At 37.2% G+C, this 24901-nt stretch overlaps 3 protein-coding genes and 1 long non-coding RNA gene across 4 annotated transcripts in view; 1 reads left to right on the forward strand and 3 right to left on the reverse strand.

The window, feature by feature from the left end:
• LOC141442061 (serine/threonine-protein phosphatase PP2A 65 kDa regulatory subunit-like) overlaps nt 1-516 on the reverse strand; it is a 1519-nt gene extending 1003 nt beyond the window's left edge. The window contains exon 1 of the mRNA XM_074106969.1: nt 502-516. Coding sequence (XP_073963070.1) covers nt 502-516 — 15 coding nt within the window. The remainder of the gene's footprint in view (nt 1-501) is intronic.
• A 4033-nt stretch (nt 517-4549) lies between these two features.
• LOC141442062 (transmembrane protein 184B-like) lies at nt 4550-5985 on the forward strand. The gene is made up of 4 exons (XM_074106970.1): nt 4550-4558; nt 4675-4840; nt 5337-5562; nt 5976-5985. Exons 1-4 carry the CDS (start codon nt 4550-4552, stop codon nt 5983-5985), a joined length of 411 nt encoding a protein of 136 aa, XP_073963071.1.
• Nucleotides 5986-13555: 7570 nt separating this feature from the next.
• On the reverse strand, nt 13556-21320 carry LOC141442144 (uncharacterized). Its single transcript, XR_012452892.1, has 2 exons — nt 20739-21320; nt 13556-16111 (listed from the first exon to the last, which is right to left on the reverse strand). It is a non-coding gene; the product is annotated as an uncharacterized lncRNA (long non-coding RNA).
• A 1388-nt stretch (nt 21321-22708) lies between these two features.
• Nucleotides 22709-24901, reverse strand: part of LOC141442063 (uncharacterized) — a 10090-nt gene continuing 7897 nt past the window's right edge. The window contains exon 2 of the mRNA XM_074106971.1: nt 22709-22728. Coding sequence (XP_073963072.1) covers nt 22709-22728 — 20 coding nt within the window. The remainder of the gene's footprint in view (nt 22729-24901) is intronic.

Below are 24901 nucleotides of genomic sequence, written 5' to 3' on the forward strand. Positions count from 1 at the left end.
AACCGATTTTGATAAAACATGTCTAAAACCATCGCCAGAAAACCTGCTTTCAAATAAAAAAAACCGCATTCAAATCGGTCCACCTGTTTAAGAGCTATCGTGCCACAGACAGACACACACAGCGGTCAAACTTATAACACCGCTCTTTGTGCGTCGGGGGTTAAAAGTACGTGTCCATTATTATTTTATATGATAGATAATCTTACAAACTGACTAATTAACTTTTTTTTAGGACAGACACTACTAGTCTATTGTTGTGATGACCGGTCTCAGAAATGTTTAAAACATGTTAGACTAATCCGGCAAAAACACCGAGTAATTTCAATGTCTCGTCAAAGCGTTACAATTTAGTATGTTAATAACGAAGAAAGTTACGCCATTAGCAATTCTTTTGTAGCGTTATCAAGCTGTCGTTATCGCAAGTGGAGCGCTACGTTCACTATTTACCCGCTGATAGCGTATGTTTACCGATGTTTACACTTCGGCGATGAATAATGGCACCTTATCCTTGATCATTATTATGGTGGGATTGCTTCTGATTGTTCTCTTTGCGGTAGTGCATTAAGAGTATTTCTATATTATGGTGTATCTAGATAATGTATGTATGTAAACACATTATTGTACACAAAATACAAAACTAATATAAAAAACAACAAAACAAAAAGAGTACAAAGGCGAACTTTTCCCTAAAATCAAGCTAACCTGGCATGAAAGGGAAAACTTAAAAGATAGGCGAACAGTAGATTATGTACAGAGAGATGGAAGGAATATAATAAGATATAAATAAATACACATAATAAACAACAATTACTATGAGAAACTTACTTACTTTACACTGAACAAAATATAATAAACAATACATATAAATAAAAATAACACCCATTTCCACTGTTTCTTCAATCGTCCCTGAACGAGGCCACTGACGGGTCTCCCTAACGAGCAAAGGCAAAAAAGGAACAAAATAATGTCTTGATTGTTTGGTTTACGTAGTAGGAGATTAATTAAATTTCTCTAGCGCCATCTAGCTTTTAAGATTGCATTGCTAGGGCTCTGCTCAAAGTAGCTGGGACAGTCGAATAAACTGAATCATGTACCAAGGACGGAATCTTGTGCTACTAATGTCATGTTGACATCCCATACTTTTGTCAAGGAAATCATAGTTTGCTCGACTGTACTGGATGGATGCTGAAAGCCATATACACTGCGGAAACCTGTAACTAACAGAGGAAGTTTTTCGGTTCAACATGGTGATAATAATGATTATGACAATGATATTAACCAGTTGTTGAAAACGTTTGTGATGTTTAAATGAATTTTAATTGAAAAATGCATTTACTTATTTGGATAACGAGTTCTGACCACAAAAAATGTTAGAGTCGCTTTTGATAACTATATTAATTAGTTTGTATTGATCACCTATCTAATGTTCACCGAGCAGAAGTGATTTGAGTGTTGTTAGCGCGGTTGACGTCACACTCAAACGTCTAGGGATCCACACCAGACGTATGAGTAATCATTACTTGTTTTTTAATTCTTTGGACATTTTGAGACCTGTGCTTTATAAATTACTGGTTTTTCGAGCGATATCGTCTGCGACTGCGAAAAATTACTTTATCGCTATCTCGCAAGAACTAAATCCATCCCAGGGTGTCAAACAAAATATCTCCAAACCAATTTTATCGTGGTCCGTTGAGCACTTTAGGCTGCGTTTCCACCAAAGAATTACGAGGATGTGTTGCGAGGAATGTATTTTTCATAAACCAATAGAAACGCTTCATCTACCTATCCTCGCACAGCACATCTCGGTGGAAACAGCTGAGCGGAGCGAGGCGGGGTAAATGAAGCGTTTCTATTGGTTCATGAAAAACACATTCCTCACAACACATCCTCGCACATCTCTGGTGGAAATGAAGCCTTAAGCGTGAAAGCGTAACTAACACAAACCGAACTTAAATTCGCATTATGATATATTTAAGTCAGAATTTGCGCTATTGCCACTTTTTCCCTAACCTGACGCAGTATAACCCAAACGATTTCCTGAAATAAACTTAATAACATTTATAACGTACCTACTATGTTTTATCTATTTTGTGCCCGTTTACGTCTTCCTAACGACCCGACGGTCGAATAAATCGCGGTAACCAAGCTTAAAAAGCTATAAATACGCTATGTTTCACAACAACGAAAAGTTTCGGCAGACGTAAGCCAATCTTTGATGGCTTTTAATTAAATGTTGTATTATTATACTTGATCACAAAAGATCTCGGCACTTACGAAACGTGTTCTACACGACCTTATCAAGTATATAGCCAAGGTTAAATACTGTACGGCGAAATGTAGACTTTGCATAAAAATGGTGCTCATTTTAATAATTTTTGGTAAGCAACGAATGACCTAGCTCGGACGGACGTCGCACATTTCTTTTGCGTCACATATGTATACGATTACACCCAAGTATGTTTACCCACTCTGTGGATTATTTTCTATAGAGCTTTAGCTGTGGGGAAGTTTGTCATGCGTAGGCGTGAAGCCTGTATGTCCGAGCCATTAGTTTCATTACGTCATGGTCACTTATTAAGTCTTCGTTAATGATTCACTTAAAGATAGCGAAAATTGCTAACCTGTAAACAAATTAAACTTCCGATCGAACTACTGACTCTATTTGAGTTGTCCTGAAGTAATGTAGCAGTGGACAGCTTCTTTATTGCTATTTATTGCCCTTGGTAGCCAGCCTTGATATCGTGTCTACTTAAGAATTTATTATTTGTTGGACAGCAGACATTTAAGATGACCTTTTTAGATGTTGACAAAGTAAATTCTATTCCGGTCTCTACAATTTATTTAAATATTTGCATGCATTTTATTGCATCTTGTTTAAATAAAGTATTTTGTTTAAACTAAGTACTCAGTACGTAGCGTGTCTGAGACTGTTGAATTATAATTGTTGCCTGTTTATTTTCACAAATTGTGGACAAAGAAAAAATAATAAGACTTTAGGTATAAAGTTGATTCGTGTATGTCTATAGGTACTTCGAATACCTCACCGCCAGGGTTTAAAACTTAATGAATTTAATTACTTTTGGATGACTAAGTGAAACCAATTAATAAGTTATTTAACTAGAATAGTTTTATTTCCTCATTGCACACTTAGGTACCTGCCACGTTAAATTAAATAACTTGTTTGTTTGTTTGTTCGTTTATACTCTTTACTGTACATATACATAACCAACAAAAAGTTGGAAAACTCAAGAAAAGTCACAACAACAAACACAAACACAAAACCAAACAAACACAACAACAAAGGTCACTTCAAAGTTCAATATCTCAAAAACGTCTGAACCGATTTTGATGAAACATGTCTAAGAACCATCGCTAGAAAACCTGCTTTCAAAAAAAAACGCATTCAAATCGGTCCACCCGTTTAAGAGCTACGGTGCCACAGACAGACACACATAGCGGTCAAACTTATACGAGTAACACCCCTCTTTTTGCGTCGAGGGTTAAAAAAGGAAATTCAAAAAGGTTACAAAAAACCTCGAACTGCTTTTATCTTTTTCAGGCCCCGACAATTTAGTCACGCTGCTATAAATTTAATCATAGTTTTTCCTATAAAAATAATTTGATAAGGAATCGTAGTTTTAACCAATTGAATTGATTTTGTACCGTATTGTATTATATATTGTAAGGCAGCAGGGCACAATTTCTATAGTGTATATTTACGTGGCCAATAGGGAAGGGTGACATAATGTCAAAAAAGATTAAAGGATTATCATTATGACATTCAATGCTGTACCCTTAGTGTAAGTTTTCGGTTACAAAATACGTCTCGATCGCGTTCGCGTTAAAATCTCAATTTGTATGGAAACACGAACATCGCAAACGTTCCGCTAGAGGCGCTGTTCGTGTTTCCATATAAATTGAGATTTTAACGCAAACGCAATCTATTTTGTAACCGAAACCTTACACTAAGGGCACTGGTCGGAACTGACACTCCTGGAGGATTTTTCAAATGACACAAATGCTCAATATTGTGTGCAAGTCAATATTTAGGTATGAAATTGTAAAAGCAACAGCAATAACAAAAGCGCACACCTATTTTCTGCCGTCAGTAACTGTTGACTGCTTCCGAATATCTATTAGCCTAAATATTTCAAGTGATCTATAAATTTGTTTGAACTGCGAGGTTAATGGTTAACCTAATTATCATAATCTTGCTTCCATTTCAGCCTCTAATTAGACTCAGTGCTCTGTTGCGTGGACAGTCGGGTAACCGCTCCCTAATAGCATTTCTATTCCGAATATGGTGCGACTTAGAAAAGCTGACTTTAATACGCCATTTTCGTCACGATAGGTTGTTGTTCGTATGTTTTTCCAGTAGGTTTTTAACGTACGATGTTACTAGTAAAAAAAAACCGTCAAAGTTTTCTATGCAATAAAACCATTTACAAAAAAATAAAATATTTTGTAATTGTAAGAAAATAACGCTCAGCTTGTGTCACTACACTTGGCGACTAAGCCGGGATCCGGCAACCTTTTGCACTTTATCAAAATGGCCGTGGTAATTGGCTTTTCAGAAATATTAATAAATGCACATTTTCACTATACAAATCTCCATTAGATATGTACCTTTTATAGATTAAACAGGACTACAAAATGTATTATGTATTGTTACAGATCTACCAGCACTTGCGCTGGTACATGAATCCATCGGAACAGCGCTGGATCGTGCGTATCCTGTTCATCGTACCCATTTACGGATGCTACAGCTGGATATCGCTGCTCTTCTTTAACGGAAACTCGTACTATGTATACTTCTTCACCGTCAGGGATTGCTATGAAGGTGTGTGTGCTTGATTTATTTGTCTAGGTCTAATTATGTGTGCATGAGTCCGTCGAGAAGATCTTAGGTTATAGCATAGGCATATTTTTAAGACCATTTCGCTGATGGTTGAAGAGTACTTATGCAATAAAGTTTTAATGGTAACAACGAAAATCACGGAAAAAATGCTTGCAAACGAGCAAGTGGGTCTCCTGATGGTAAGAGATCACCACCACCCATAAACATCTGCAACACCAGGGGTATTGCAGATGCGTTGCCAACCTAGAGGCCTAAGATAACATGAACCATTGAAACTGAAGAATTTAAATTTGACAGAGTTATATATATTCCATTAATTCTGTCATCTCATTATCTTCTTCCTGTACACGTCGCACTATTGGACACAGGTCTCGTCTCAAATTGAGATCCTATGTTCCTACGTGAACCCAGTGCGGGTTGATTCTCTAGTCAAATTAAACTACTTCAACATGAAACACATGAACTTATCCTTTTCCAGCGCTCGTAATCTACAGCTTCCTATCCCTATGCTACGAGTATCTGGGCGGCGAGGGTAACATAATGTCGGAGCTGCGCGGACGGCCGGTGCGGGCGTCCTGCGTCAACGGAACCTGCTGCCTCGCCGGTGCCACCTATACCATCGGCTTCCTGCGATTCTGCAAACAGGCCACGCTTCAGTTCTGCCTCGTCAAGCCTGTCTGCGCATTTATTATTATTTCCTGCAGGTATGTGAAGTTTTGACTAATGAAGGCGTGCCGGTCTTTGAGCAAGTGAGGGTAGCGTTGTCACCTATACGCCACACTATGCGTCGTATAATTCATTTCTCTGTTCATCGCTATTATTCCACACATTGGTCTCTCGCGCAACTCTTCCCTGAATCTCTTACCAACCATGAGCGAGAACCAAAGGGAAAGAGCACTGAGTATGACGAGTAACGTAGCCACACTAGGTATCTGCCTCCTTTACTTGCTACTTCCCTGCCATGCGTACAGTATGTGGCGCAGGAATTAAGCTCAGGGACAAGTTTGTGACCTAGAGCATCTATTAAATAGTTGCCAGGCCAACGCCCTTCTGCGTAACGTACCCGTAGTATACTTGTCTACGTAATTTACCTAGATTATTTATTAATGAATTTCAGATGCCAATGACTTTTATTGATTAGTACCACAGGCTATAACAGTAAGATTATTAGTAACTTGCTTAGAACTTTCCCGAAAGTTACAAGTTATGTTTTGCCTATTGAGAGTTCAAGTATACTACGATTTAAAATTTCTAGCCTCTTGTTTAACTTTCACTAGATGGATGACACAAAAGTGTTAATGTATTAGTTCTACTTTCCGGTTCTTTGAGTGCGAAATACATTTTTATAGTAGGTAAGTAGGTGCCTATGTATGTTATACATATGTATACCTACCCTAAATACGACATAAATTACTTCATAATAATTATTACCCTCTGTTAAATTTAATTGTGGTCCAATCTAAAGATATAGGCTATGTTTTGTATAAATTACATAATTCTAGAATGGTCAGCCAAAAAGGTGAATTTTTAAAGATCTAGTTTATCCAGTCGACGCAATGCAATTAAGTAACTCCGGTAGGCGGCACGGCTCACAACGCAGCGACGTAACGCGGCGATAGAGCGCATAGTATTAGCAACGGAAACGTCGTTGAACGCAGCGTCACTTCAGCCAGTGTCACCATGACTGGTTCGAACGTAATATATCGTTCTAGTATACGGTTATGTCGCTGCGTTAGTGAAGCCGAGCGCCTACTCTTACCTTAAACTATTAAACACAAGTTCGAGAGGAATCCAGCAAGTTTCGTACACAATTATAAATTATGCAGGAGTATATTATTTTTGTTTGCTTATTAATAAATTTTGCACAATTTAACCGTATAAACGTTTTTTATGTTAAACAGCCATTTTTACTCAAGTTTTTTTGCTAACGCGTTTTCATTTAAACTACAGTTCCGTACCAAATTTCAATTCGCAAAACACTAAGTTAGACAAAAAAAGTAATACAATTTATTTACGATCAAAAAAAATAAATTTTAGGGTTTTTATCCTTGTTTCCCAAAGCGATATCTTACACTTCGAACCTTGAGAACGTAATGCGACGCGCTTAAAAAAAATGAGTTGGAAAGACTTCAAGATAGACACGAAATTATAAATTATCTAAGTAATTGCCCTCTTTGAAAAAAAAAGTTGATGCGCGACTCGTATTTGGTCAGTTTCATTAAAACGCGTGCCAAAGTTCTAATAAGTACACCATTAGTACAGTCACCAGCACCAAATACTTGACAGACGAAGCGTGCATAAATATCTGATACGACTCTAGCGCCGGTAAGACGTGTTAGATATTTTTGCACGCTCCGCTGTGGCAGATATTAATGCAGGTGATTGTTCCGAATAAATAGACCATGGTAGCTTACAGCTCATGACATCAGTCTAAAATGTATTTTTCCACAAGGATGTGAACTTGGGCCTCTCTGATTTGAGTAACTTACATTCAGGACACGAGTAAATAACCACGGCCCGCTGTTGCATACAAAATACAAGATTATGTCCGTGACCATTAAAAACCGGATGGTTTTGCAACAACCGGTCAGATGGATCGTAAACATTAGCAAAATTAAATCAAACTAGCATGTTTTTTTTGGCGCTCGCATAGGAAGATTGTAACTGCCCATACTAAACAACTGAACTGATGATGATGATTCTTGCTACTGATACTTATATCTATCTTGTACTTACAACTAAATTAATTATTTAACATACCTACTTATCAGTAAAACTTAACAGCTTAATGTTTATCTAACTAGTAAAACTTTGTTCAGGTAAATACTCCTACTTATGATATTAGTTAAAGTTAAGATTATTATTATTAAGATCACGGAACAGACGAAACAAGACGAAATGCCATGTCGAGAGACATGCTTAATGTGTAACTCAGCACAAGTACTCGCGTTGCGTCAATTGCTGTCGAATTTAAAAGCCGTAGTTCTCGTAGCAGTTCAGTCGTGTTAAATCTAAAACACAGAATATAGTAGTTCTAAAGGCTGTCGTATTGTTTATTTCGAAATGCAATATTTTAGAGACATCAATCGGGCAATGGCTCCATTTTTATAAACAGCTGTTCAGCTGCAGGAAACTGAATCAAATGTGGAACTTTTGTGCTACTAATGTCATGTTAACATCCTATTAGGTAGGTACATCTGCCAAAGAAATCTCAGCGAAATTGATTATGAAAAGCATCCACGCTTCCACACGAGATAAACTAGGTTGTCTGGTTTTTATTTAAACCTGAAACTGGTTTCTTCATGAAATAGGGCTCGGTCATTTCCTTCTAGCCAAAACGCCCCACAAGAATAGGTTGGGATCGAGTACTCCCGATTGCCCCCTCACGGAGAGGAGGACCCGGGTTAGACCGGAGCGGATGCCGTGGTGTTTCCTAGTGCTCCCATTGCATCCGCATACTTTGCTGGTGAGGGAATACCGGTGGGTTTTAATGGATAGGCCTCCCCCTTCCTTCCTTCCCAATCTAGAAGGAAGGAAGGGGGGAGGAGAGTCCCATACAGTGCGTAACGCATTTTCCCACCGCAAAAAAAATATTATTAGCATCGACATCTCGTCACTACTTTTTAAAAAACTCGTAGCTCAAAATAGATAATTTTTCTGAGTGAACTTTATAGACATTACATCAAGGTTCAATTTTGGTGACATATTGATACAGATATCTGTATCGTAATGAGATTTCATACATTGTCATCATTACAGCACCGGGGCGCGCCGCGACGCGCGCACGACAGCAGCCTGCAGGTCGTCGCGCGCGCAGCGGGCGCGGCTCGTGGGGCAGACATACTCGTACCTAGTTCTCGTTAATGCAGGTCATTCTCAATGGTTCTGAAAACATGACAGAGATTTAATATATGGATGTAGATAAAATATTGTATGCAACTGTACGTATTACACTTAAAACACTCATGTGACCCTATTATGAAACGCTATGCTTCGTTTCATAAAACTTTACCCCTATTACGATACAGTTGCATAAATAACTATTAGCAGCTACCCGTGACTCATCCGAAGTTAGAATTCGGTGATTGCTATCCCGCGGGGAACTACCTATTGCAATTTTCCGTAATAAAAACTAACATATGTCCTTCCCCGGGACTCAAACTATGTGTAAGCATACCGAATTTAATCGAAATCGGTTACAGCGGTTTACACGTGAAGAATAACAAAACAAACAGACTTAGAAAATTTTGCATTTATTATTAGTGGGAAAGTTTAAGGGGTTTGCTCCTGGTTAGCTCATGAGCAATGTCCCGTTAGATGGCGCTGTTATCAATAGTTCCTTTTTTCAGGTTTTTTTCGTAAATTATGAAGAATTATTTCACCAAAAACTAATGGCGGGAGTATCTAAGCGTAACCGATTTTTTGACCCCACACTCGAAATGAAATATTCCGCCAAAGCCGCAAACGAGGTGCTTTACTTTGAACGTCAATTGCGGCCGTATACGGACACTAGGAGCTCACGCACACACTCAAATAGACAGCGCCAGCTAGCGAAAGTCTATTGCGACACTTAGCTACCCGATCGGGGTACTCCTTCGAGTAATATTCACATTTTTTTATCGAGTCACGAAATTTTGTACCAACTGTACTTTACTCGAAAATTTTACTACGACCTATAAAATTTATAGGTATTTTATTGATAATTAGAAGCAGGGTCTTGTATAACTGTTCGCATATTATAATACGAGCCAAACGCCTTTCAAGTGTTCATAATATGTGTACGATAAATTGAGAAATTACCAAGATTCTGACCACGGTTTCTTGTCTTGGTTGATGGTCTTGCTATTATTCAGGTTATATTTATAGTTACTTTTCGTAGTTACTACTCTTGCTAATGTGGTCATGGTCGTCGGTTGAAAATCGGTAGCAAATGTACAGGACGAGTTTCTTGGGAAAATAGTGCGGTGGTTTGTCCTTACCTTCCACGCCGAGAGCTGGAATTCGTAGTTGGCAATAGAGAGCGCTGCCACCAGGGCTCTTAGTCACTTGTACGACACGCACAGGAATGCACAGGCAATCAAGTTTATCAAGGGCATCCGTAAGGCCAAAGTCCCTTAAGACACTGTTACACATGCTCTTTAGTAGCAAGAAAGCATGCTACTATTGAGCAAATGCTAGCTAGTAGCATGTGTGAACAGGACATGCTACTATCGAGCATGCTTATTAGTGGCAAGCTCGAGACGGGGTGGAAGGGGGAAAGGTAATAAGCAAGTGTGAACGCGTTTGCTTCAGTCCATGAGCATGCTCATAAGCATTCTTATAAGCATGTTACTAGTAACGAGCATGTATAACAGTGCCTTTAGACATACCTAATATTTTATGAACAGTGCTTCGTGTAAGCTCTTTCTATCAAAAGAGGTAATAAAAAGCATACAGAGTTTACTACCCTAATTATCATCATCATCATCACTCAATTTCTGTGGCAAGACTTTTGGTAGAGAATTAGTAATCATAAGCTGCTAATATCAATTATTAATAAGTTGCTAACCATGAAAAGAGTTGACGAAGAGTTTATCTAGGCTTCTGCATCTGGATTTCTCAGTTCGTATATATAATTACTAGCTTAATCCCGCGGCTTCGCTCCCGTTGAAGAAAAAAATCTATTCTGTAGTGTAGGTATTCGAATTAAAAAAAAACTTCTTGCACCTCTGTGATCCTCAAGGAGTATTCCATAATTCCAATTGTATGTTTGCCAAATCTCATGCATTTTTAGGCCATGTTTTGCCTTTATAGGTATAAATAAATACTTACGAAATACTTACATAACAGCAAACGTTCACCCACTCGCCGATAACTGGTATCAAATTGCGGTAAAAAACTATCCCGTGCTAATTTTGTACCTACATATCTCTATAAATTGATTTTGTTAGGATAATCATAACGGATGATTTGGCACAATCAGCAGAAGACTACGAGCAGTTCCAAAATCATCTACACTCCCTTTGTTACCTTCGAGTCGAAAACAGTTGTCAATTCGTATCATATAACTACCTATTGTAAGTATTATCTGCTAGGATTTTTATCCGATCCAGCAGGCTTGTAGTCGTGCGTACTGGATTATTGGCAGTGCTTCCTTTGGATGTTCGTGCGATGGAACTACTGCGTTTTTTTTGCATTAGTTCCTTTACAAGACTAGAAGGAAAAACTGCGTTTATTTTTTTGTCTTTGTTCCTTTCGCAGTAGCATCTTCAGTTCTTGCAAAGGTACAAAGGCGGAAAAATAACGCAGTTCTTTCTTCAAGGTCTTGTGAAGGAACTAGAACTACCGCAAATAGTCCGTCGTATTTGCAGACTACGGGCACGTTCAGTTTAGCTGACACGTCATCATCGGAGACAGATGTTGCATCAAACCCAATTCGAAGCAGTCAAGCTCATAGGTAGCTGAACAGTTTGGTACTTTGTCACAGCAAGCTACAGTGCTAAAATGAGCATTTCTAAAAAAGTTTGTACATTTGATTTTTTCGACTCCGATTTGGGAAAAATTTACAGGTAGATAGAGTGAATCGTTCACTGAGTTTAAATAACATAGTCTCCCGAAATGTCCCAATTAATTTGTATGGAAAGTTCCTTTTTTGTTACCGCAAATCCATAGTTTTGGTAACAATTTAACAAAACAGGAAATTTCCATACAAACCAATTGGGACATTTTGAGAGACTATGTTACTACGACTCAGTATCGTTCACTCTACATACCTGCAATTTTTTATCACAAATAGGAGTCGCAAATCAAATGTACAAACTTTATTTAAAAATGCTCAAATAGTTTTTTTCACACCTCTCCTTCAGAAAAGTAACTTTTCCTCCCTACCGAGAGGGAGCAAAGTACAATTTTTCTGTTCAAGGCTTTTCTAAGTGTTTTATTGCAAATTCAATTTTTTTAAGTTGATAATTGGAAAGCCACGTCATTTTCTATACCATTTTGCTCCCTTGTGACACAAATAACTATTGTGTCACAAGGGAGCAAAATGGTGTATTTACGGCGAGGGCGTACATTGAATCCAGAATGTAGCGAAGGATTCTAAAGTAGAATCCTGAGCGTAATGAGGGATTCAAGTGTTAACGCACAAGATGAAAATAATTTTGCTCCCGAGTCGCTCATACAACTTTTCACACCGAGCATTAAGAAACTTGAAAAAAGTAAATTCTAAATATTATTAAAGAACAACCAGCATAGAAAATGGCGTGGCTTTACAATTATCAACTTCAAAAAATTGCATTTGCAATAAAATACTTAGAAAAGCCTTGAACAGAAAAGTTCCACTTTGCTCCCTCTCGTCAGGGAGGAAAAGTTACTTTTCTGAAGGAGAGGTGTGAAAATAACTATACATGTCCTCAAATACTAAGAGTAAAAAGGGAATGTATTTACTTTGCTACTTTTTGAGCGCTCTTTGCCTGTAGGATCTACGGCTAACTAGTCTGGTTGACCGGGCAGTGGGTATAATTAATTTGTAATTTTCCCGCTGGTACAGTAAATCCACACAGACACCCCACACTTCAGTCTACTCGTGACCACGGCCACTGTAATGTTGCCGAAACATCGAGGTAAATATTACTCGTGTGTGTTAGCGTGATAAGTCCTGTGCGTGGTATTTTGATTAATTCCAGTTTCTTTTAATTATTATGTTGCTTTATTCCTCTCATCTGTCCAAGCACGCGAGCAGGCTGCAATTACCAGGCCCATTACTGCCGTTCCGCCTGTGACAGTTGCAGTTCTACCATACAATCTTTTCTTTGGGGTAAGTAAAATGCAGTATGTCGCATTAGACAGCGTTTGAGAATAATTATCAGAATCAGGGGGTCAGGTCTGCTAGTGAACAACGTCGGCATTAGATTCAGCTAATACTTTGAGAACAAAAAAAAGGTATAAACTGTGATACAAGTTAAATATGCCCGCTGTCCAGTCAATCAACAAGCCAACCGTACCAAGCAAATATTTTTTTTTGAGCTTGACTGTTAGTCAGTTTCTAGAACCTACAGTATTTAATTTTGCCCTAGGTTTCTCTGCTGTCAACCGTGCGGCACAGTTAGATCTATGTGATACGTTCCTACATAATATAATAACATGCAGTACACGCCCTCCTCCACCTCCCTCCTCCTACATGAAATAATATATATATCACACAATACCTAATAATAGTTATATTTATATAGTAGGTATTTGTGACAGCTAGTCTAGCTTGTGTGACATATACTATACATACATAATAACATATTGTTTTACATGGAAGAGAAAGAGAGCGGGCGTGTATGTAAATTTATTGTATAGATATTTCACATGGACGTAGTTGTGGGGCACGGTTCGTAGCGAAGAAGTAAAGTAAAAAATATTGTTATCAATTTATATGAGGTTCCGCAAATTAACAAGTTCTCTGTCCCGAAGCAATGTGCAGCGTTCTTTTGACACGTCGCCATAGTAATGATAAGGTAATATAATATTCCCGTAGCAATTTTCATTGTTAATCTAAATGTGGTCCAAGAATAAAAATAATTATTATAATGTATGTAATAAAGTTTATTATTTATTGAAAGAACAACTCCATTATTTACATCACTGGTCATACAGCACATGTGCCTCATGGACATACCAGTAAAGCCACGCATCAAGGGTCAAGGAACCTGGTAACACCGAAACCACTCAATTATTCAAGTATTTATTTCGTTAATCTCTATCCACTCAAGACAAGATAGATACAATCGAACCAATCAAAAATATCACATACTATTACAAGTCTTTCTAGGTCAGAATAAAAGTATGTGAAACACATTTTTGAAGCATTATATTATACTACACCTCGTTGTTCCGGGGGGTCAATAGTTTGAGCGGCCCATTTAGTGAACGGCATGTCATCGTCTACTAAAAGTACAATTTATATGATATTGGAAAAATTGGAATGGTAGGTATCCGTTATCTCACTCCATATCTCGGTAATGCTGTATGCGGCATCCTATAACGCCATAGCCCACTCCATGTGAATTACTGTTCGGATCTGACAACTGTAGAGGCCTGTCCGCTAGCACATCCTAATAGTGTATTAGGGGATAGACCTCCAAAATTCTGCTCATCTCATCTATATTAGATATGTTGGCTGTGGTCCCATGCCTTTCAAATGACCGGGTCCAGATGGGTTCGTGATCGAAAATCTGAACCAGCTATTACAATAATAAGTAAAGACCTTTATTTCGGACAATATGGCCCAGATTTCATTCAAAACATTTCAGTCAAGCATATTGAGTGATTTTGAAAATTGACAAATTTGAAATTTGGGACACTAGATTGGATGAAAATAAATGTACAGCCAATAAGACAGTTTTGACCAACCTAACTTCTATACTTACTTAGTGCCTATAATGTAATGCAAACTCAAAATCAAACATTATTATGATGCCACTATAATGAAAGCAGTGACGCGAAAGATACAATTTGTAAGCGGAGATCTTATAAAACTAGCTAATAGCCGCGTGCACCTACCATGCAATAGTCCTAAATACAAAAGTCAAGGTACCAGAAGCTTAAAAATATATAATTTGTAATAATAGTTACACATAATAAAAAAAAGTAAGCTCACAATAAAAAAATATCAATATATGAGCTTATACAATTCTTCTGATTTTGGTTCTTGATTCTGGGTATCTGTATGCGAGATTGTCATTTTACACGAGTTTCCTTTTCTTCTGTAAGGCAACCTGACAGTTCAGTAGCAATGACACTCGAAAAAGAACGCCATACTACCTACTACAGTTATCGCGGCCGGCTCAGTCAAGAATGTCTCTAAAGCTAGACATGAGCAAAGTCTAAACATGAGTGATATTATTATCGATATGGATAGTCAATATTTAGTCATCCTGTGACATAGAGCATAACACCAACTCGTTTGTTAAAAAAATTGAACATATAATAATTCTACTATTTTTCTACTACAATGTTTATGTTTCACGCAGAAGAAGATTAAAACTATCGCGAAAAGACTTGTGCTAGCACGTTACTAGTGACAAAACAATAAATAAGTTTCGGAATAAGATGTCAAGTAAATATCGATCTATGCGATCTCCAGGGTGAGACAGCTTCGAAGTTGAGTGTCATACTTCCTGGCGGTGACATGGTGTCGCATGGAATTCACTCATTACTACCGGTGTACAACTATTACGGGTAGTACTATTATAAGTAGTGATTTGTAGTACTATTATTACGGGTAGTAATTTTTTTGAAACTAGCGCACAAATTCGTAAATTCTTTGTACATTTTTTTGATGTGAGTTTGAATTCCATGTGATAATATGTCACAGACGGATGGACAGACAGACAGACAGACAGACAGACAGCAGAGTCTCAGCAATAGGGTCCCGTTGGCACCCTTTGGGTACGGAACCCTAAAAAGGAGAAGCAACTCCCGTCAGGAATAAAGAAATATTCCGATATAAAGGGAAAAGAAAAGATTTATTCGTGACAACAGGGAAAAAAATATACAAAAATGATTTAGAAATGTGCATGTCACAAAGTGGTCACAAATCAGTCAATTTGGTTTTATTTCAGATATTTTAAAAAATGACAACTTGGGCAAAGTTATCTCAAAGGTCAAAGTTGTACGGTTTTATAGTACTTTATATATATGTACCCCTATTATCTCATCATCTGATATTACTGTAGTTTCATTCGACAAATAAAAACTTAAGATTGGTTTTTTGGAATCTTTTTGTATTTTTTATTTCAATTCCAAATTTATACTTTTACGGTCATCCCGTAAAACCTAAATTGAAAATACAAACTGAAATAAAGATGCACAGAAAAAACAGAAAAATAAGACCATCACTGGGAATCGAACCCAGGTCCTCGGTAATCCGTACCGCTTGCTATACCGCTACACCACTGATGGTCAAAAAATAAAAACTACATACCTGTTGGTATTCTTGTTTTTAGAAGCTCCACTAAAATTTCCACCCACGGAACGCTAAAAGAAAGATGCCTACGAAGACTATATTTCGTTGTGTACATCATATTTATTTAGAACAAACTTTATAACACAGCGTTAATAAATAAATCAAACATAGTTAATCAGTCAGATATTCCTTAATTTCTTGCATATCAACATTCAACGTTTCTTCTTTTCTTCACCTTGAATATTGCATGACAGCACCTAGGCTACTTCAGCAATATAATGATTCCAGGCAAAGTTATATGCAGTTAGTTAGCATTGAATCTGAAAGGAATTGTGTATTAATAAATACAGAAATAGTATTAGCAGACAGACTATAAGATACCTAGGTGTACGAATAAAGTGACCGATGCTTTTTAGTTACAGCATATGGACGTAAATCAGACTATCAGTAGGTAAATCCCCTAATGTACAGTCGGCCAAGAAAGTGGTCTACCAGTTTTGACAAAAGTTTCTGTGAGATCAAATTATCACTAAGGTTGACTTTTCTAACGGAGTGTAAGAGATGCACAAATATGACGTATTGTCTATTATTTGAGATTCCTGACATTTAAAGTCATGGGTCATATTATTTTGATTTTGACCTTTGTTATAAATGCAGTAGGCTATTATTTTGCGGTAATGTTATAATATGATTCCCTTCAATTAAACCATTTCGATCTTTTTTCAAGAAAAACTATTTGCAACTGAAAAATAAATTATCACTGACAAGTGTCAAGTATTTTTGTCAACGTAAATTCAACAAAAGTGTGCTTATAAAGTGTTATTCTAATTTATTTCGGTAATGCCTCGTAATTTATCAAGAGCCGAACGAGCTAATATTATAGCACTCCATAACGAGGGCTTCAGTAATAGTTGGATTTCTAGGCATCTAAATGTGTCCGTAAGTGTCATTTAGTTCACCAAGACGTAGTTCAGCGGCGGCCTTACCCATTGCGAGGCTCCGGGCGGCAGGTCTTTGCGAGGTCCTTAATCCTTCGTGAAAAGTATGTGAAGTGAAAATATAGTTAAATAAATCTATATTTTTGCTGACGCTAACGTAGTTTAAACATTACACTCTCATATTCTCATTACTCCTATATTTATTTGTCTTAATTTTAGAGGCAAGCAGTTCGTTTATGGATTACACGTGATGGCGAAGAGGGAAACTTAAATGATCGTCATCGCAGCGGTCGTCGTCGTGAAATCGCAGACGATCAAAGAGAAATGATGAGACGTGAATATGATAATAATGGTTTCGTGCCGACTAAATATTTTGCAACAATGTTTGACGTTACTACTCAAACAATCAGAAATCACTTGCATTATATGGGCTTGCATTATGGACATTACGCAAAAAAAATTGATATGACTGAAAAAGGACTGAAAATCATAAAAATGCTCGATTGAATTTCGCCAGACAGCACTTAGATTTAGATAGAGATATAGAGATATAGAGTAATACTGTGTTCTGTGAATCCCCTGATTTAAGCCCAATCGAAAACCTTTGGGGCCTTATGGTTCAAAGATGGTGCAACCGCCACGAGCGAACACGCGAAGCTCTTGAGCGACACTGTAATAAAGTATGAGAGGCAACCCGCGGGTCCGATCTCTGCCTACAGCTAGTAGGCTCAATGAGAGACCGTCTTCAAGCAGTAATTGACGCTGATGGCGGATACACTAGATATTAATAGGATAATTTTATATTTTTGTTTTCTCACAACCAGAAATAAAGACTGACAGCTGAAGTTTCTTATTTACTAATTGGTATTATAATAATATAAAATGATTATTCAATAAAGATAATCTAATTGTTTATTCTATCATTGTTAATTATTTTGCAAAGCTAAATAAAACAGCAAAAAATTACATTTTAATACAAATATATTTGTAGACGAGCACTGTTTTAGTTACGCTGATAGATAGGAATAAACTTGAAAATTGGCTCTAAATTCGCAATAATAAATGATAATTGAATTAGTTAATTCGAGAATAACCAAAGTGACTTTTGAACCCCATAGTAACTTCAGCCGTTTACGAATTGGCCGACTTATTGAAATAATGCTTAAACAAAACACGACGATGTCAGTTGTCAATTCAAACTTGACACATGGCATGACGTAAATACATAATGATAAAGAGAGCAATTGTCACTGTCATAACATTATTGCAAGGAGAAATCGACCTTGTTGTCTCATGACGTTCAAATGAACATCGACCGTAGGGTGGTAGACCAATTTCTTGGCTGACTGTACCTACATACTGTTGCACGCAACTCTGTCAGCGTAGAATTCGTTTATAGCTATTCCGCGGGAATATTGCGATTAAAAAAAAACTACCCTATGTTTTTCTACGGGACTCAAACTATCTGTATCCCAAATTTCATCCTAATCGGTTCAACGAATTAGACGTGAAAAGGTAATAAAGAATTAAACAAACAGACTAACAAACTTTCGCATTTATAATATGAGTGGGATTATTGTCTTATTTTAAGTCATCATCATCATCATCATCATCATCGGCCTATCTTAGCCCACTACTGGACATAGGCGTCTCCAATTGCACGCCACTGAGCACGACCCTCGGCCACTCTCATCCAGTTACTGTCAGCTACCCAGTGAAGATCATCGCTCCACCTAGTCTGAGGGCGTCCCTCGCCACGCTAGGCTTTTACTCGTTTACCTTAGCAGTTATCGGTTCTTCGGCTGATATGGCCGGCCCACTGCCACTTCAGTTTGCTTCAGTTTTAAGTAATCCTATAGAAATAGACGGACGGACAGCGTAATATCAAATTATCTGAACTAAGTCTTTGTGACAAAGTTTCTCCATGTCTTTCATTGAATAAAGTTAGAATTCGGCAGCGATGACATACGACCATCATCATCATCATCATCATCGTCATTAAGATCGGTTTGTGAACAATACTTATCTTTTTCAAAATATCCTGATATTGAATTTAGATTTTTGCTATTCCTTTCTGCCTGCATGTAAAATTTACAGAGATTAGTGATATGGAGATAGAGTTGTAAAATTAAATATATAACATTGAATACCCTGGGTATTAAAAATAAACTGGCCAAGTGCGAGTCGGATTCGCGCACGAAGTGTTCCGTACCATTATCTACTAATATTATAAATGCGAAAGTAACTTTATTTCGAAACCACTGAACCAAAAAGGATCAACGATATATTTTTTTACGTAGTTAACTAGTCTATACAACATTAGACTTAGCAAAAAAAAACTTAAATATTTGTTTTTTTCTGGTTTGAGTATTTGTGTTATAGCGGCCACAGTAATACATAATCTGTAAAAATTTCAAGTGTCTAACTATTACGACTCAAGAGATAGAGCCCTGTGACAGACGGACGGACAGACAGACAGACAGACAGCGGAGTCTCAGAAATAGGGTTCCGTTGGCACTTTTTAGGTACGGAACCCTAAAAACTAAATAATAGTTACGAACCAGTAGAATTTTATGTAGGTACCTACATAATAAATCCCATTTTTTCCTTATCTTAAATTTCAGCTTTTTAGGATAAAATGTTTGGTGTGTGCGTTGGTAAACAATAATTAAAAAAATAGGACAATGATGTAATGTTCACTTCGAAACACAGACAGACAGACAGACGGACAGACAGATGGACAGATCAACAGACGGACGGACGGATGAGCCGACGGAAAGGTACACAGACAGACTCACATACGCATAAAATTAACAACCTGTGTCACTCCCAACAGAGACAAATCTAACGATACCTCTTCTGATCTCTTTATCTCCTAACATGAGCTATTTCTCAAGACTCTGCTTCTAATTATCAATAAAATACTTATAAATTTTTAAGGTCATAGTAAAATTTTCGACTAAAGTACAGTTGGTACAACTTTATTCACCATCATCATCATCATCATCTCAGCCGTAGGACGTCCACTGTTGGACATAGGCCTCACCCACAGACCTCCAGTTGCTTCAACTGGCAGCAGCCTGCATCCACCGCGAACCTGCGGCTTTAACCAGGTCATCCGTCCATCTTGTTGGTGGACGTCCTACGCTGCGCTTGCCGATCCGCGGCCTCCACTCGAGAACTTTTCGGCCCCAACGGCCATCCGCTCTCCGTGCTATATAGCCCGCCCATTGCCACTTCAACGAGCTGATTCGCTTGGCTATGTCGGTGACCCTTGTTCTTCTACGTATCTCCTCATTTCTGATTCGGTCCCGTAGAGAAACCCCAAGCATAGCTCTCTCCATAGCTCGCTGAGCAACTCTGAGCCTATTTATAAGGCCTAAAGTAAAGCACCACGTCTCGGATCCATATGTCATCACTGGACAATAATGATGTAGTGTTCACTTCGAAACACAGACAGACAGAAAGACGGACAGACAGATGGACGGATCGACAGACGGACGGACGGATGGGCCGACGGAAAGATACACAGACAGACTAACATACGCATAAAATTAACAACCTGTGTCACTCCTAACAAAGACTTATTTTCTTGTCTCTGCTCTTGTCTTGTTGTTTGCTAAGATGCATCAAGGCCTTGTTGCATAGCGTGCGAAAGAAATGACCATACATACGCTCCAAAACCATAACCCCTGCCGTTTCTCACACTTATAAATAAAATAAAAATCTTGAATCACTTCATAATAGAGTACATACAGTACATACTCGTACATATGCAGACAGACGGTGGGAAGCGACTTACTTCTATGGAGTGAAAATGTTCACGACGCAACTAAGAGTTAGGGAAATTTGGCATGTTTTCGTAGTAGGTTGCTGCAGACCACAAGTTTGGTACACACGATAAGCCATACTTTGGCCACCCAGTAGGAATTAAATTCTTACAGCCCTGCCTCTGGTGTTCTTGTAACAAATATTAATGTTTCTGACAAAAATGATAAAATAAACATACCCGTGTATCCAATTACATAGGTATTCTTTTCATCATCGAATCGTACATACATAAATAGTTTAAGAGTTGCACTCTTGCTAATTTCCTCTCGTCCGCCAACTTTTTGACTTCTTGATTTGTGTTCAAACCATAATTATTCAAACATAATTGCTTTTGAATATCAATCTCATTGACTTGACGTTGTGACAAAAATGTATTATAATGACGTTTAAATTTTACTTATCTAGCCAGTTATAATAATAAAAAAGGTACGAAAACTACTTCGATTGTGAAAACCTTTTTATTCACCGAGCCTAGATTTAGCGGCCGTAAAAATGCCGTGATATGTAGGAATTTATTTGAGCCTCACTGTAAAACTTGATATTCATACATACACATGCAATGTATGTTGAATGTAGACCTTATTTTTTAACTAATTAGTTTAGTGATTACACCTAGCATCTTTTATTGTGAGAATAAATATGCTTTATTTAAATTAGTGGCGCTACTGTCTACGTAAGAGTAAATAACTAATATCTGTTCAGAATTTGTAAGTTGAATTTAAACCACTTGTCCTAGATCGAAGCACCGCATTATAATGTATGTAAAGTATGCAATGTTATATTTTTTGCCGAGGACTGGGTCTGTTACTTAAATAATTATTATTTTAAATGACAATTTTAAAAGTTACTTACCTATTTTTCGTCTTACTTACAGTTTGCGTCCTTGCATTAATCAGAAATAATAGTTTAGGCGTTTCAACTTACGAAAATAACAGATTTAAAAACAAAAAAAGTAGATACTAGACTCAGAAACTTGAACTTGATCTCTCAGTGATCTAATGCTTTCTTCATTTAGTTGTCGTATTATCTGAGCCAAAGGTGATGGTCACGTGACCACACGAAATAGTCGATACCTATTTACAATAGTTTGATTTTGTGACATTGACTCACGCACCCATATAAGATGTCACTACATGCTCGCTGCGAACACTGTCAGTTGTACTCATACAATGGTAAAATGCATCAAAATTTACTGCATCACGCTGCACTTTTGATGCAATAAAGTTACTTTTTTTGGATTTTGCTTGAAGAACATATCCATAATTTACTATTCTCAAAAAATCCTCTAAGAAAACATGTCCGTGGAAGCTATGCGGGGTGTCCGTAGAAACTTTTGCATTTATAATAAGAGGATAGCCTTATGTTTGTGAACATGCACATGGAGGTGCGACGGTACTCTAGTTCTAAGACTCGATTAAAAAGCTCTATTTGCTTATTTTAATGATTGCGAAGTTTTTGTGAAGGTTAATAGATGTGAATGTTAGATCAGTTTAAAAATATTTTGCAAGAAAACATCGCCATTGCTTACGACATAGGAATGTTGACATTGCAACCAACCGGAACATACTCGTATGTTTAGAATTATACTTAGTATATAGGTACATTTCAAAGGCTGACTGGCAGAGATCCCTGCAGGGATAAGTCCGCTTCTGTACTTAACACTTTTCTTTTATTTATGTAACCTTTTTGTTTTTCCTTTTTGTACAATAAAGAGTATAAACAAACAAACAAACATTTTACCCTTTTGACATAATTATGTAAGATAGCTTTTGCCCGCGGCTTCGCTCGCGTTAAATTTGGGGTTACATACATTTTACTTTCTGCGATTCTTTTTTCGTGTTTTGATTGATTTTTCGGAGGATAGGATGGAAATACAAATACAGACTGACGTTGTTTTAGACAGATGATGAAAATTATGGAATTTAAAAATGAACCCCACGTACTCGTACGTAATTACTTAAATTAATTCGTACCGACTTTAAAACCCAGTTTCGCTGATTCAGGGGTGGAATTTTAGAAAACGTTAAAGTAGACGAGGTATTACGCGTTTCTTTGGCCGCGACTTCATACACGATATAGGATTATATCCCGAGATATTGTAAAGTTCCCGCGGGACATGAATTACTGTTATGATCTATTTCAATATTCTTAATTGTCGATGAGGCACACTGTTGTATTGAAAGAATTTTGAAAATCTGGCCTGAAACTGAATTCGCTTATTTTTATTCTGAAGATTTTTTTTTAAGTAGTGTCAATTAGATTATAGTGTGGCTTTCTATTGTAAAAAGAATTATTTAAATCAGCTCAGTAGTTTCAGAGATTACCCCCCAACAAACAAGGAATCAAACAAAGTTGAAATATTTTCCTATTCCATGAGATTTTCTAGAAATCTTTCCCTAGTGCACTTCTGTATTATTTTAGGTCCATCTATGCCAAATTTCAAGTCTCTGCACCATAGTTTTGGCTATGCGTTGTCTGTCAGTCAGCCAGTCACTACTGCACTACTATATGCACTTCAGTACTGTTCAGGTAGGGTTAGGTAATTATAAATAAATTGAGTTAATAATAATAATAATAAACATCTTTATTGCCACAAACTTAACCTAGACATTACAATTAATTTGCGGTTAGAACAATGTGCTTAGTTACGTAATGAGTTGATTGGTTTGGCGTAGGGAGGGTATTTAATGTTTATTTTTAGAGCATATTTAAGTTATGGTTTGTTTTTGAAAACTTTATTTTCATATCTTTAGCTATATGTATATTTTAGTCTCCCAAGTGATGTGTACATCAAAACTGAACGTACATAATTCATTGAATCAGGCGTTACTTTGCATAGGTCTATATCAATGAACTAAAACAATTATATAGTTGGACAACCCGCGACCTTATGATACGTTTATGCAATAAATGTGTCCTCATGCAGTTCCTCCACCTCCACACGTACTGAAGCATGCTGAACGGTTGTGTTGCTCTGAAGATGAGCTCTGGTTGATTTCGAAACGTGCCAGTGTAAAGTGGTGGTGGTGATAGATGGATTTGTGTGTGTTCTTACAGTGTGGAGGTGGAGGAACTGCATGAACTGAACACAAATTGTATGCATAAAAGTACCTATCATAAAGGTCGCGGGCGAGCAAAGTAATTGTGTCAGTTCGTTGAACGTACATGTAAAATTTCGTATCTGTGCTATCAGCCCTTGAGGAGTTCCGTCATCAGCAGACGACCCTGGCTGCAGCATCAGGTGAATTTTTTTCGTAATGGCTACGGAACCCTATTTTGGGCGTGTCCGATACGCTCTTGGCCGGTTTTTTTAAAAAAACATTTTTTAATAAAAATACTCGTCAACATTGTTTACCAACTCTTTTCCTAATGCTAAAAAAACGAAGTGTTGAAGTTTACAATTAATAATAATCTATCTATATAAATAAAAATGAATCGTAAAATGTGTTGCTAAGCGCAAAACTCGAGAACGGCTAGACCAATTCAGCTATATTTTTTTCATATCATCGTTAAAGTCTAGGGAAGCAACGGATAAATATAATTATATAGATAGATACATACTTAAATACATAGTAAACACCAAGACCCGAGAGACAAACATTCGTATTTTCATACAAATATCTGCCCCGACACGGGAATCGAACCCGGGACCTCAGGCTTCGTAGTCAGGTTCTCTAACCACTAGGCCATCTGGTCGTCTAAAAATTCATTATAATTATAAAATCCTTTAATAATTTATACAAACGTAAAATCAAGTTAACTTATTATAGGTACAATTCAAAAGAAAATAAAAATTTGTCTTTTGAAACTTAAGTGTTTTGGTTAAATCAATATATTATTTATTTATAGAACTTCTTTTCCAAACAAAGAATTAAATTAAATACAAATAGTTTAATTTAATGTTTTTGGGTAAAATCGCGAATTTTTTTTATTTTAATATATGTGCGGGTGAAAGCTCCTTTAAAACTTATTCGAGTATGCATAATAAAATGAATTAATTCTTAATATAATTGAATAGATTCATATTCACAATCATTAATTAAATCGTGTTCCTAACGCCTAAAAATCCTCCATTCACAAACACCGTCTGGCTATTTAGGGGATTCCAACGTAAATTAAAGGAAAAATACTTTAATCCCTAGAGAATAAAAAAGAGCTTTAGTCCCGATATGCACAGACTAAAGTAACATTTTAAGAGCATGAGAAGTGAATATAATAATAAATAAAATAATTATCCAAACGTCTTTCGGATACCACAGGGGACCGTAGAGCTGGCAGCTGCCTCGCACAACGTATCAACATTGCTATACAGTGAGGAAATGCTGCCAGCATCTTTGGGTC

Source organism: Choristoneura fumiferana, chromosome 25, assembly GCF_025370935.1.
Source record: "Choristoneura fumiferana chromosome 25, NRCan_CFum_1, whole genome shotgun sequence".
Classification (NCBI taxonomy): domain Eukaryota; kingdom Metazoa; phylum Arthropoda; class Insecta; order Lepidoptera; family Tortricidae; genus Choristoneura; species Choristoneura fumiferana.

Coding starts and splice junctions, on each gene's coding strand:
- LOC141442062 (XM_074106970.1), top strand. Junction 4,841..5,336: donor CGTCAGGGATTGCTATGAAG/GTGTGTGTGCTT, acceptor ATCCTTTTCCAG/CGCTCGTAATCTACAGCTTC.